The 15,786-nt window shown below is 30.6% G+C and overlaps 1 protein-coding gene across 1 annotated transcript in view; it reads left to right on the top strand.

Annotated features, from left to right (window-relative positions):
• Positions 1 to 2,014: 2,014 nt before the first annotated feature.
• The window catches only part of LOC145326504 (uncharacterized), a 58,701-nt gene continuing 44,929 nt past the window's right edge, over positions 2,015 to 15,786 (top strand). Inside the window, exons 1-2 of the mRNA XM_080169875.1 lie at positions 2,015 to 2,058; positions 3,399 to 3,968. Coding sequence (XP_080026001.1) covers positions 2,015 to 2,058; positions 3,399 to 3,968 — 614 coding nt within the window. The remainder of the gene's footprint in view (positions 2,059 to 3,398; positions 3,969 to 15,786) is intronic.

A 15,786-nucleotide genomic window follows, 5' to 3' on the forward strand; every position in this document is an offset into this window, starting at 1 on the left:
ATCGCATCGAATTATAAACAGCTTTCCGCGGATATAAAAATGTACAATAATAGGATTAAAACTAGTTTTTTAGCCCCCGATATACGATGCTATACATAATTTTTCAGTATAGCTGAGGACCGGTTCAAATCCACCGGATATTGATCGGCTTCGAAGCGATACTGAAAAAGCTTTATTTACTTACAAGAAATAGGTTTAACGAGGACAATTAAGTCAATGGGTTACGCAGCAATAAAAGGCTATCTAAATTGAATACCAAAATATCGAATAATTAAATGGAGAACAATATTAAAGCAAATGTAATCACAAGGAACTCATTCAAAAAAAGTAAAATTAAGGTGTTATAAATCAGCTTATACCAACAATGAAATTAATTCGGGGGAAAATCACGAAACCTACACGTGTTTTTCAGCTGTCGGTGGGGGGCAACACATCGTAAAATTGACGACCTCTCCATTTGCCCCCCAAACATTATTTTAGATTTATTTCGCTTGTTGGTTATACCTTATTCCTGGTTATAAATAAGTCTCAATGTATGATTTTTTTTACATATAATATAAATATTTGTAATCAATTTGTTTATGTTCATTGAATACAATCAAGAAAGAAGTTCTGCAGTAACGAATTGACGGAAGAATGAACGGGCACCCTAATTATATATAAGCTACGCTACTAAAAAAGGGTTGGTTCTTTTATAGTTTGCAATTACTCAGTCGAGTGCACATTTAATCAACCTGGCAAGGTATAGAAATTCTAATATAAAAAATCAAAAATGTTAGTCTGTCTGTTTTTCCTTTTGGACCGATTTTCGGGGGAGGGGGGGCGGGGGGGTGTGGTCAACCCTAACGAATAAAAATGTTACTACACACAAATTTTTTTTTTTTTATTATTAATAATTAGTATTGTTTTCAAAAATGGGTAAAGAGCTAGGGCGTGGAGATGGATAATTCCCGCACCCTCCCTTTTTTTCTGCATAATCTTATTTTATGGCAGTTAAAAACTGAAAAATATACTTCTTTCAAAAATAACAAAGACAGATTTTTTATGAAAATAGTGGCTGCAGTTAAACTTTGGGGATAAAGCTTTAAAGGATGTAAATAGAAAGACAAAAGAATAGTGGGGCTGCAGATTTTTTGTGCTATAGGAAAAACTATTTGGCCCAAGAAATTTAACTTTGTTGTAAATATTATAAAACTATGAAAAAAAGATTTGATAGAAATAGAAATGATAAAGTGATTGTAAATTAAGACAGGAATTAAAGAAAAAGTTGAAAAAAAGGAGACGAGAAAGAAAAGGAAAAAGAAAAAGGCGGAAAGGAAATTAATGAAGCATAACATAGTTAAAATTTTTCGCAACTCACAATGGTCTGCAACATTTTCTGCAATTGGCAAATTTTTAACATTTGGTGTGCCGACAAAACAACAAAGTTTGAAATAGAAGACAATAGAACAAACAAACGTCCATAAATATAGAGCTAATACGCTTTTGATATTTATATTAATTTTTAATTTTGATTATTATTAGAGCTGAAAAGGGCAATATTAATCTTTAGTAAAATTGCTTAATATGGACATACTTACATTTTTAGTCATGATTATTGAGATGCTATTTTCGTATTATGCCTAATTAATACAGAAGGGAATGGTTTAAAATCAAGCTATACTTTACGGATATACTGACCAATCTTAAATATCAGGGATCTGAAGGGATAAGGAAATTGACGATAAATCGAAATACATCCATGAAGATAATAGATAAGGTCATCCACTTTGTAGATGAAAATTATTGGTTGTAGAGTTTGGACACTACTTTTTGTAACCAACTAGTAACCATTAAGTACCCAAAGTTTTTGAGCTAACAAATATAAAACTTTGGGTACCAGTGTAATTTAAATCACAATATCTCATATCCCTTTAAATATGGCAAACCGCGTTTTTTAATAACATTTTATTTACTGATTTATGAAAATACCGAATAACTGGGAAAGAAATTTCCATATGCTCTTAAGCACACAATGTACAATGTGCAATGCAGTTCATTTCACGATTTTAGGGATAGGTAAATAGGAAATAAACTAATCTTTCTCCCTATATTTTAAATACTCCTACATGTTAGTCTCATGGATCTAAGGGGATAGTACAATAGCGGATAAATTGATGTACATCCCTAAAGATTATAAACAAAATTATTCCTTCTGTAGATTACAATTAGTGATTGAAAAGTTTGAATATTCAACTTAATAAACCATTTGAAGGAAATTGAATAAAAGTCCCCAAAGTTGTTTAGCCAACGCATAAGAAAACGTCAATATATTAGACTTTGGAGAATAGTGTAATAAACAGTCCATTGTCCCCGTTCTGGTTAGTTGGTTCATTTAGTTCAGTGTTCAAACGTTTATCCGTATTGCTCAGAACCAATTCTAATCCAGCGGGTATTAATCGGTTTAAAATTCATACTGGAAAAAGTTTACCTTTTATCCCGTAGTTTATTCGTTCATAATATCAATTAGAATACCAACTAGGTAAATTAACAGTTTCATGTTTACTTAGGTAGAATGTATTTTTGTATAGAGACAAAACTGGGTTTAATTGGGAATATATGTTTTTTTTTGTGATTTTCGTCGATTAATTTTCTGTAATGTTTGGGATTCCCCCCTCTTTTTTTTTAGTGGCGGTACTTAGGTATTCCTTTAATCTGTCCGTTACTGAACAATTCAGATGTAAATTAATATATATTTTATAAATTTTGTCTATTTTTGGGATTTTTATGAAGATAACTGTCCTTGCTAAATGCATGATTATGTAAAGTATTGCATAAACTTTAATGACCTATATTGATTACAATCTGGGTAATTTTTATTTAGATAGACCGTTATGTCAATGCATAGAATAATATAATTAATTTTATGCTGACTGCTTTTATTAATTAAGGATGTTGTCATCTTTAAATTAAATATCTTAGCATGACTGCCAAAAAGATGCTATATCCATTCCATATAACTTGAATCAATTGAAATATAATTAAATTGGGGTGGCTAAACATTTTTTTTTATTTAAAACTACCATAATCGTCCAAATTATACTTGTGTAGTGGTTAAATCATAATTTTTTTTCTACTGGGCACACATCTTTGCTTTTATTTGTAATAGCTAAACTATTTCATAAGATGCATTGCGCTTGATTTATAGTGCCTTTAAAAAATTACGTCATACAATACAAATGATCATTGATACGCAAATAAACAGACTAAATTACCAATGGCAGGCCAGTAATATAATACAATTTAATTGACCAATGGTAGGTCAGTATGACGTTATTTTTATTGGCACTATATAAAGCTTCATAATGCAAACTTGAGGTTAATATTAATGCATTTGAAAATAATTTTGTGTATATCAGGGCCCCGAATTTTGCCACCTTCCACTTTTGTCACGTCTCTGATGAGGAGTTGGAGGGCAAAAAAGCACCAGTTTTGGATGGATCTAAAAATGTTCAAGATGACTCTCTAGTCAATAATTATAGTGATGATATGAAAGACCCATCTCCTGTAAATAGCACTGCCCTTGAATACGAAGATATAAGTGACAATGAATTTATTAGTGATATTGACAGTCTTGATGCGGATTTACTAACAGATAATTATGATTATGACGTTATGACAACTTCTGTGTACGGTTATCTCCCAACCGATGAAGATGTCAATAACATGTCAACCAAAAAAGATCATCAAATGACTGTTGATAGTCCAGAAACGGGTCAAGAATCAGTGACAAAATACAGTCATTCTAATGACCACTTTGCATGGTCATCAGGTGACCAGATGACCAAGTCAGTGGATGGGACACTGAACATGATGACCAGTCATAAGGTGGAGGACCAGATGACCAAGTCGGCTGATTTTCTGGATAAATCTGAGGAGTCCTGCAGGGGTTTCTACCTGGAATCAGGATCAAGGAAAATTTCATCGAGGTGAGAATTTTTCATTCACCCTATTATCTAAATAATTGGATGGATAGATAGATAGATAGTTAGATACCTACTATATGTTCTGTAAAATTCTTAAACTGCTTTTACAGAGTAAACCGTCTATTTTGATTTTGAATCTAAAATATTATTTCTTGTAATTGCTGCGCTTTTTGAAAACAAGGTTTCCTTGTTCTCAAATATTCATTGCATGCTAAAGAATTTTAACTTTGAAAATGTTTTGTTTGTCCAAAAATCCTCCCCGTTTAGAGTAGATTTATTAGGCTATAGATTTATACACAGCCCTGATGTTATTTTAGATTATACATTGTTTAAGGCAGGGAAAATGATAGTGAAAAATAATTTGAATTCTTAGTTAATGCTAAAATTGTATAGAATAAGAGGACTTCAGTTGTGTAATAATGTTTGAAATTTTTGAGAAGAAATTTCTACAATCTACATATAATGTTAGCTAAGACAACTTAAAATTATTGCTATAGAGTTGAAAAAAATCATTGAGATTTTTCCAAATGTTTAACAGATTACTTTAAATGTGGCTTTGCCCTATGTACTAATCCTATGGAAAATAGTCTTAAACAATTTAAAGACTCACATTAAGATTCCTTGAAAAGCTGTTTTTTTTATATATTTTTTTTGGTTTTTGTCCATTATTTTAGATTAAGCTCTGTGTCAAATGAAATATGTTGTAACACGCCCCTACGACTTGGAATTTTCTTGGTTTTGAAATAAGTAGGATATTTTAAAAGAGAAGGTTAATAATAGTATTTATCAAGATCTCAAGCTTTCAACAGAAATACAGACAGCCATCGTTCGACTTTCCTAAAACTATGGTATATTTTCATCTATGAAACCTTTTATATGTTAACCTTGGTTAGGTGAAAAACACCCCCTGAATTAACAACCAGTATTATTTTATCTTTAACCTCTACTCTGAAAATTCTTAACATTTTTATTTTTACCTCTTTTCTTTAAGAATGATTTAAAATTCAGTTTTGTTTGTCCAGTAGTATCTCATAAATGGCCGTAGAAATCATTTTATAACTTTAAGAATCTTATTATCGGTCAAGGAAAGGTTTTTAACTATTCGGTTACAAATAAGTATTTTTGTTCCTGAAAATATTTTACCCCCTTCTTAAGACAAGCTATAATTTTGCTGTTAACATATTTATACTTTTTTAATAGAATAATATATGGCCATTACATAAATTATCACAGAAATATTTTTTAGATAAATCTACATTTTTAAACAATGGACGATCATGTCCAAAATAGCAAATCTTTTAAAAAATACAATTTAAAACTAATTATTAGCTTGGTTATTAACATACAGACGAAAAATGGTTTCGCAGCCGATTAATAGCCGCTAGATTAGAACCGGTTCTCAGCACTGTTGTATAGCATCGTATTAAAGACAATTTTCTACGAATATTAAAATAAATATCATAGGATTAATACCAGTTTTGTTATTCCAGATTTTTTTTATTAATAATTTTAATATCCGCGGAGGAAAACTGTCTATATTACAATGCGATAAAAAGCAATTGACAAATTAATGACTGAATTGTAGAGTAGCTTTGCTCCTGATAGATATATAAGACAGAAAATAACTGTCCCAACCCCTTTTTAAATTAACCCCATGGTAACAAAAATTGTTTTAGGGTTGGCACTAACATAATACCAATATTTTTCTAAGTATTTTTACAATGTAGCAAATGTTGAAGATAAAAATTTAAAAAGCGCTGCTATTTGGTATATTTGTTTCTATGCAGGGAGGGAGAGGACATCGGACAATAAATATATTTTACAACAAACTTAGAAACAAGCTTCTATATTTGGTAGCTACAAATGATGGATGTAGTTACATAGGAAGAGAAAACTAGAATACAAAATAACTTTCCCCGTAATAGTTTTATTCTACCAAAGGCATTTATTTTTTGTATTGGGATAAGTCTTAACCCTATATCCGCGGTCTGTTTGTCGTTTAGTATGTTCAATTTAGATATACTAGCGGCACGTACGATAGAAAGTAGAAAAATCGATCTCATCCCATTTTAAATTTGAGTTTCAAAAGAGTAAAGAAATATTTTTTTTTTTTTTTGGGGGGGGGAAGGGGGTAAAGACACCCTCCCCAAAAATAGTTTAAAACATTCCCAGGATCTATAAGATGCTTTACTGTAAAGGAGAACAATATCGTTCAGCGGTTAGCGAGATCCTTCGGAAGACAAAAAACGCTTACTACTTCTTATATTAGGATAGAAATTCTTAAAAATTAGAAGCTAAATACAGTAGGTCAAGGCAGCTTTTAGGTCATTTCCCAGACAAAATTATTTGAAATTAAAATACATACTACTTTATTTGAAGAGAAAAATAATAATATCCTTAATGGCCTAAACTTTTTAAAATTTTTGTTCTTTTGTAAAAACATTCCATATTGAACCCAAGGCCAAAAAAGCATATAAAATACTGTTTTACAAGATAGTTCTTTTTTTACAGAGAGAAAGAAAGACAATAAAATAAGAAAGGTTAATTGTGGAAAAGGGATATAGAAAAAAAACTTGATGTATTTATAGGAAGGAAGATAATTTACAAATAATTTAGAGGGTATTTATTTTATTGTCCATTGTCGTATGTTTATCAATTTTTTAGTTGATATATGACGATTTAAATCATATATTTGGTTTCAAGTAAACATAGTGTGACTTTGCGGATTTTTGGAAATCTGGAAAGTGCGGATTTTGGTAGCTATGATTCAAATTCAAAAAAGGAAACCATTTCCTAAGTAGATAAAAATAGATAAAAAAAGAATAAAAAAGAGAGTGCATGTTTATTGAAGAGAGAAATATTAAAATAGAAAGGTAATTTATCAACCATTATTTCTGGTCTGGCGAACCAGGGCAGAGAAAAATATTCGACAAAAAAATTTGCAATTTCACTTCAATCGAAATAAGTCCACAAACAAGCTTTCAGAAGAAACATAGCACTATTGTGGTGATTAGTTTAGGTTGGGTTAAGTCAGGGATTAAAGCTCCCCGCATGGGCTAAAAGTTAAATTTAAGATTTGTTTATAATCTTGAGAGGTATAAAATAGGGTTCAGTAACCGATTGATGTCCGATGGATTAAAACCGGTTCTCATACATAATAAAAAGTCATGTATGGCATCGTATTACAGGCAATTTTCTACGAATATTAAAATAAAAATCATAAAACTAATACCAGTTTAGTTAGCCCGGGCCTTCGGATCTCGTTGCTAACAAGACTGGTTATAATCTTAAAATTGTTTATTATAATATCCGCGGAAAGTTGTCTATAATACGATGCGATAATAACTATTTCTGTGTTCATTATGCATCACCATGTCTTTGATTTTTTGTCTTGAATATTTTGAGGCATTGTTTAATTTTACGACAATTTTTTATCATTGTTTGTCCAAGTGGTTTCTTTTTTTCCCGTTTATTGCCAGCTAACGTGTTTTCTAATGCAGAGATATAAAGGGATTAGACAATGGCCGATAAATAGATGTACATCCCCAATTAGTGTTTGAAACGTTTCAACACTCAACTTAATAATCTAACCAATGAAAATTCAGTAAGGTCCCCAAAGTTGTTAAGCCAACGAATAAGAAATCGCTAGTATAAAACTTTGGAGACTAGTGTAATAAACAGCCAATTGTCCCCTTTCTCTGTTTCTAATGGCATGCATAACTTCACTTTTTAACTTTTAATTTTGCTTTAGACCTTCACAATTTTCAAAGAAAAGCATAATTTTTTATTTACTTTCTTTTAGGTAATTATTTTTTCTAATATGGGATTGAAAAAGATTTATATCCACTGGATTATAACCCGAGGGTTAACAAAACTGGTTTTAACCTTATGATTTTTCATTTTGATATCCGCGGAAAGCTGTCTATAATATGATGCGATAAATAGCTATTATTCCTCCTAACATTTTCTTTAATAATGATGTCATTATAATAATAGCGTTAAACTAATTAAAACAATGAAATATGAAAAAAAATTAGTAAAAAATGACCACAATTATATTACTAAATAATAAACATTAAAATTGTTGTCAAAACAACTATTCAAGGGACTAATCATAAAGAATCGTTTAGTTTTAACTTTGTTTTACAAAAGATTAAAATAAATGTCCCTTTAGAAGTTTTCTTTAAAATGAAGATAAAGAGTGTATCTTTAAATGATGTATAACATTAAAGCATTCCTAGCTGATCTTTTTGTCTTACTAAATTTAATAGCTAGCAATTCAAATGAAAGCCCTTTATAATATCTTTTTAAAGAAAAAACAAGGATAACATTATCCATAGAACATTTGTTTTAAAAAAAGGCCATAAATAATAAGGTCAATTTTTCATTTGATTACATACATTAGAGTACCCCCCCTTAAAACTTTAAATCCCCTTATTATACCCCTCACCCCAAAATAAAAAGCTTGGACGTCCCTGGTTACTGTGAAATGACAATGAACGATAATTTTTGCAGAACATAAAATATTCTTGCTCCCTTCAGTAGAAGTTGAGCGGATTCCCTCTTATTAAATCAAATCTAAAAAATAAAATTGATAGTTCCTGACCCTTAGGACTAGAGCTTTAAAAAATAAGTTTAAGTTAAAGCACCAGAATTTATTTTTCTCATAAAACTTTTCCCTTAAGAGCTTTCAGCTACCAAAGACAGTAACAAGATTATTAAGCTTTGTATTAGATTCATTTTTGTACTTTTTACCTACTTTCAAGATCACAGTTCAATTGTTTGATGTAAAAAATAGGAGTGCTACTAAAAATTGATTAAAACGTTTTAATTTTGATTTCTGTATCCTTAAAGCATAGAAAAGTTTCGCTTCTAATAATATCTTTGTTGAAAAGATAATAACTTTTTACGATGGACATTTTTCTCTTTTCTTTTCCGTTGGCTAAACTATCTTTTTTTAACTCTCTTTTAATTTAATTCTCTGCTAACTTTCTCTCTCTTTCTCATTCTCTCTTTCTCTCACTTTCTCTTTCTCTCTCTATCTCTCTCTCTTTCTCTCTCTCTCTCTCTCTCTCTCTCTCTCTCTCTCTCTCTCTCTCTCTCTCTCTCTCTCTCTCTCACTCACTCTCTCTATCTCTCTCGCTCTCTCTCTCACTCTCCCTCTCTATTTTCTCTTCTATGATCGGCCTCTTTCTTTTGGTTTCCCTATCTCTTTTTAAACTAATATCATTGGCAAAGCCTTCTTTTGTTTTTGTGTTATTATGGAGGTGTCCATTTACTACCCCACACTGTTGCGAATGTGGCGCAACACGTAGTCGCGAAAGTGATAGGTTCGAATCTTGGCCCAATACCTCGTCATAACCAAAGACGTTAAAAGGGTATATTACTGGTGCTCTGTCAATTGCCCGACATAAATAGAAAGAGTAGGCGGAATGCCTTGGTCCAAAACAGGCGCAACGCATTATCAAGCACAGTTAGAACTTCCAGACAAAGTTAATGCAATCAAAGGGTTGGTTGTCTAAAGAGCGTGTGGCCATATACATCGTGCACAGCAATTAAGCAACATTTGGTTCAGAGATGCACCAAAATGAGATCTCGTGGTTTTAAATCAAATCTTCAGAACCGCATATTATTACAGCAGCACAACCTTCCCTTTCCACTTGCGTTATCACTAGTTCGCCTCTAGAATCCAGGGAAAGGCAAAATAGATCAGTAAAATAGCCTAAAACCACCTAAAGACAGTTATATAGCTTCCCCGAAAAGTACAATAAATTCGGAACACCAGTTTCCGAAATCTTAAGCTTAAGACAAAAGACAAAAAACCTTACTACTTTATTTTTTAGGATTAAACACTTATTTATTATTTATTTGCTATTATTTTTGCAAATATAAATCACAATGTGGATATGATACTATGCGGAAATGTATGAACATCTATTATGGTTTTTACCCCCCGCTAATATTACTATTTATAACTATGACTCTTGAAAATATTATAATAAGGCTTTTCGAAAAGGAAGGCAAGTCGCTATTAGAGATGACTATTTGCAGTTTCGCCTCTGGCCTCTGGCATTTATGGGGTTTTAAAAAACCCTATCTGTAAATTAACAGAATAACTATTACAATAAAATTCCTATTAGCAGAAACAAACTTTTGATTTAAGGCATTTGTTTAAATTTGTATTATAATTTACTTCATTTTTTGAGATAAGGTATTTTAACTAGGACTAAAGCGTGTGGCGATCCCTTTCATATTTAAAAATATAAATAGGAAAAGGAAATGTTGATAATTTAAAACATAACGTTGTTTTAGGCTAGATTGTTTGTTTTACATTCCTTATTTGGTGCATTTTAAAATAGGTTTTTAGTGTTGCACAGCTATTCTTATAAAAAGGGTATATCTGTAAGTTTGCAAGATACCAAGTCAGTGTAAAAACGATATACTATTTTTATTGAACTTAAAACAGTAACACCAAAAATTAATTACTTTTAAAACGACAAAATTTGCCGATTTTTAAATTTTTCTATATGTGATAAGATTAAAACCAGATTTTTAGCCCGTTCCTTCCAGGGCTAAAAAAATGGTTTTAATCTTATAATTGTACATTTCATATCCGCGGAAAGCTGTTTATAATACGATGCGATAAATAACTATTATCTCATGGACATTGTTTTCTTTGTTTTCTCATATTTTGTATATTTACTTTGGATGTCAATAAGAAGCGCAACAAAAAAAACAACAAAAAACCAAAAAATAAAATATATATTGAGTTATTGATATAAAATTCACTGTTTTTTTAAGGAACAGTATAAATATAGCTTACATTTCAATTATCAGTTTTTAGCGACTGAAAAAAACAACCAAAAAACGCCTAAAATCTCATTTTTCCGTTTCTGTTAAAAAGAATAATATACAACCTCTCCCCTCCCTTCCCCCCACACACGGTTAGAAATGAAGATGCTGTGAGTATTGGTTTAAAAAATATGACGTAACAAAAAAAATTAGCCAATGAGAGGCCGTTATTGACCAATGGCGGCATGCGTAGTGGACTCTCATTGGCTAATTTTTTTTGTTACGTCATATTTTTTAAACCAATACTCACAGCATCGAAATGAATTCAAATAACCATAAAAAGATGTATCTTTGCTTTCAAAACTATGGTTTAAAAACTTAAAGGGCGAATATAGGTTCGATATGATATGAGCTTATATCAAAGGTGCCATTACATACTTTTAGAATATCTATGCCAAATTTAAAAATTCAAAAAAATCCTTAAGTAGATTTTGCAATTTTCTGTTTCAATTGAACATATAATAAATGAGATTGCCGACAAAATCGTTTATTTTAGCGCTTTACAAGACTTTTTTTTGACTATTTTGCTTAAGTTTGATTGACTATTACATTGGCACGCACCTTAAAAGATAATTTAAATGTTTATTATTTTAGATTATATACTAGTTTATTTAATTTTTAAAAGAGCATAAAAATAATTTGCGTAGAAGGGCGTCAGGAGTATTGACAGGGTAAATAATACGTCTTAAAGTTTATTTTCTGTACAGAGATCTTTGATTAATTCATGATGATATAAACAACCCTTGTGTACGCATTTTCAACACACACACACACAAGGCCACAAAAAAACAGGGATTTGATATCATTCTTCCTCCAAGAAAATTTTATCGATTATTTTTTTTTACTTTTTACATTATTTGATGTTTTTTTTAACTTTTAAATAATTTACTTTATGAAGGTAGAAGGAGGGTATATTTACCCCTGATTAATTGGTTTCCACGTTATTACGACTATCATTTAACGAAAGCTTTTTAATTCAACCTTGCCACGAAGCCTTGTGTGATGCTAGGGTGTTTGAGTTCTTAGGGAACCACACTAATTACAATATATTTTCTTCGAGATTGACGGGTTTTAAGCTATAAACAGACTTATACAATTGAATATGTCAATATTTTTAAGTTATTTATAATCTATGGAATTGCACCTTTGATATAAGCTCATATCATATCGAACCTATATTCGCCCTTTAAATGTTGTTGTAGAAAACTGAAGTTTTTGGGGATTTGAACACTAAACATTTAGTATTATCTGATTATTTTCATGTGTGAAATGGTGAATCTTAAGATGATAAGACACAATGTTATATGCAAAGCATCTATATAATTATTGTCTAAAAATGTAAGTAAGTCTATTATAAGCAATTCTATGACAAAATAAAAATGGTAGTGGGACAAAGTGACTCAAAAATCAGCCTCGTGACGTCATAAAAATGAGGGAGATGAGAGGAGAAGTGGGATAGAGAACCACTAAAGATATGTAAAACCCCTCATTTTTATGACGTCACGTGGCTGATTTTTGAGTCACTTTGTCCCCCCTAAATAAAAATGAGTATTATTTGTTAAGAATTCAAAATAATATTCTGTTTCTTGAATATAAAACTATTATTATATCATAAATTATTAATATATCCATCAATAAACAAGGAAATGAAGTTGATTTTATGTAAATTTTGACCATGAATTAACGACGTGCACATTTTTCTTTATTATGATGTAGATGCGCTTCTATAATGATATACCTAATTTCTTAACTTTTGGTAACTAATCTGTACGGGTAAAATGACCATTTAAATGGTTTTTAAAATGTCTCTTTAATGTTCATTCGATACTGATCTTTACTAGCCAGGGTGTACATACCATTCCGTATAATATCAGATTAGCGCAGTGTTGGATTTTAGTAAAACAAATTAAATTATATAGTTTATTTAGTGTTTGATGGTGAGAAAGAAGCAAATCTAAAAGGAATCGATATATTATCACTTGGATGTTGCACCATATATTTATGTACTCTGATTAAGTAATGCTAGCATCTGACTAAAATAAAGATACCCTTTACCCCATCCCCTCCCCTCCTACTAGATAAACGAACTAAACAATCAAAGATGTTGATATTTGCAAACTAAATTGACGACAAATTTTCCCCTGTCAATATATTCACGTATATCCTATATCCATTTGAAAAGGGCATTTTTTGCTGTTGTATTGATAAGCTGTCCACATTGTTTAATAATAAGATTTCCAGTATGGCTTCGAAAGTGGTTAATATTTGCTGGATTAGTACCGGTTCTCAGTCATACTAAATAATCATGTATAGCATCGTTATACATTTTATTTTCCATGAATATTAAAATAAAAAACATTTTTATTTGCCCGGGCCTTCGACCCCTTGGGGCCACTAAAACTGGTCTTAATCTTTCATTTTGAGATATCTGCGGAAAGTTGTCTATAATACGATGCGATAAATAACTATTACGGACATATGTGTGGACATGATCGTACACTAACTTAACCATCGTTATTTTTATCATTTTATTTTATCTAGATACATACTTAACTTTGACTTTTGTCAGCCTGGTGAATAAGATCTCAAAAACAGCATAAACCTAGTTTTCCAATACATTACTGGATTTAATCGTTCTTATTTTTGAAAAATCACAATATCGTTGCATTTAAATCAAAAGCATGAGTTTGATAATAATTTAACGACTTATACAAATATTACAACCTAATTTAATAAATATTTTAATAATATTACAATGCTAAAAAAACATTTTTTGTTATTATATAGAAGCTTTTTAAACAAGCTTTTTGGCTTGTAGCAATTTTGTACGTTACAATAGTGTTTTACATATTTTTTGTTGGTCTTCGGAATTTGAATATAAAGCCAATTTTTGACTTGGATAGGGAAAAATACAAAAAAAATATTTATGAATTATCTACTTTTTTAGTGACATAATATTTACTAAATTAAAAAAAACAAAAACAATAATAAATAGATAGAACAGTAAACTGTTCAACAGAAAAATTTAAAATATTTTTTATGCTAGAGGCTCATGTTGCAAAACCTTTAGAGTAATGTACTTTGTAAATAAATACAATTTTTTAAAGTCACTCAGTAATAATAATTGGCGGACTTACCTACAAAGACTAGTTATAGAGTATCCGTTCTACTAAAAAAAAATGTAAAAATTACTACTTATTTGTCATTTAGTTTTTCAGAAACAATATACCTTTCTCTGTTTTTTTTAAAGGGGCCCTTAGTGGGGAATTTTTTAGGAGACAGAAAAAGGGGGAATGAGAGAAATGGTATCTAGTTTGAATTTTGTAGTTTTTTGGGTAATTTTTTATCTATTTTATTCGTGTGCCGTGAGGGGTCACTTTTTTTATAAGAATTTCTATGGAATATGTTTGAATAACAGAAAGAAGTACATACATACAGAATAGAACTGAATAAGGATGACAACACCCAGCAAAGAAAGTTAAAAAAAAACGATAGGATAAACAAAAATAAAGTAACATTGGTTTTATTATAAAGAAATAAAATTTTAGAAGCTTAATAAAAATTTGACATCGCTAGGACGCTATCCGTTTCTTACAAACAGATAGAAGAACGAACAAGCCCAAATTAAAAGTATTTTATTTTTGAAAGTTGTTTATTTCATGCATTTGTGGACAACTGTCTAGAAAATATAAATGTTATAAAAATGTCCCGAAATATAAATGACGAATCCTATTGCTTATTCTAAATAACTTTAGTCTGATATTAAACAAATTCTTTAAGCCCTCAAACTTTTTTTGTATATTTGTTCATGAACTTTTGAACTCACAGACACCCAAAAATCCTACCATGGAGAGAGGGAACATTGCACTAAAATTTTGCTGGCCCCCATAGTTTTATAAACACATTTTCTCATTCGTTGGGTTTAAAACTTTGGAGACTTTAAATAAATTTTATTTGTGTTTCAAAATTTTTCAAATGTGGTATTTTTATTATTAGGATATTCAGAAATTTATCGATCATTGTCTTATCCCTTGAGATCCCTGGAGCATTGAGATAAGAAAAAGGGCATACATAAGCTTTAAGGATATTCAAGAAATGATATGTTTTCTAAGGTCTTCGTTCGAGTCTACTTATTATCACATGCAGAAGTGTTTAAAACATCAGCAAATGTTTCGCAATTAGATTAAAGGGGTTGATTACAGAAATCTAAAGGGATAAGACAATGGCGGATAAATTGAAGCACATCGCCAATGATGATACACAAAATTACCCCTTATGTAGGTTACAATTTGATGTTGAAACACTAGGACACTCAACTTTATAATCAATACTCAATGAAAGTCCCCAAAGTTGTTAAGCCAACGAATAAGAAAACTTCAGCGACTAGTGTAAGAAACATTCCAATGTCCTATTCCTCATCTGGTTGATTAAGAATTAGAGTGAGGTAAAAGAGAAAGGGACAGTTTGTGCTGTTGTAATAATCAGGGCTCGGCACCCGCGCTTATAATATTAAAATTCAGCTGGTTGTCTAAACCAGTTCCTAAACAGACAATCAATGTTTTTGGAATTTTTTATGCACAAACGAGGGTGGCAGTGGCGCGAATGCCGAGCCCTAGTAATGATAAGTGGCAAAGATGATTGATAATGTAAAACATGTACAGAAAAAAGTCTTTAAAATTCTTTCGATTTTTCTTCTGTTCTTTTCAATTTTTCTCTTTTCCTTTATTTTACAAAGCTTTTTTTGCGTATTTATATAATTTAAAGGGAACCAAACCTAAAAACTAAGTCTGCACATAATTATTTACGTTTGCAGGAACAAATTTGTCAAACAAAATTGGGATCAAGTCCGATATAAGATGAAATTTTTGTAAAAACTTTTTTTTAGGTTGCTTGATGTATAACGCACGTAATTTTCCTTAAAATAGCAAGAAAAAGTCAAGAATAAATGATGTACATGCGGAGCTTGCAG

Source organism: Acartia tonsa, chromosome 8, assembly GCF_053477335.1.
Source record: "Acartia tonsa isolate MP-2025a chromosome 8, ASM5347733v1, whole genome shotgun sequence".
In the NCBI taxonomy this organism is placed as follows: Eukaryota; Metazoa; Arthropoda; class Copepoda; order Calanoida; family Acartiidae; genus Acartia; species Acartia tonsa.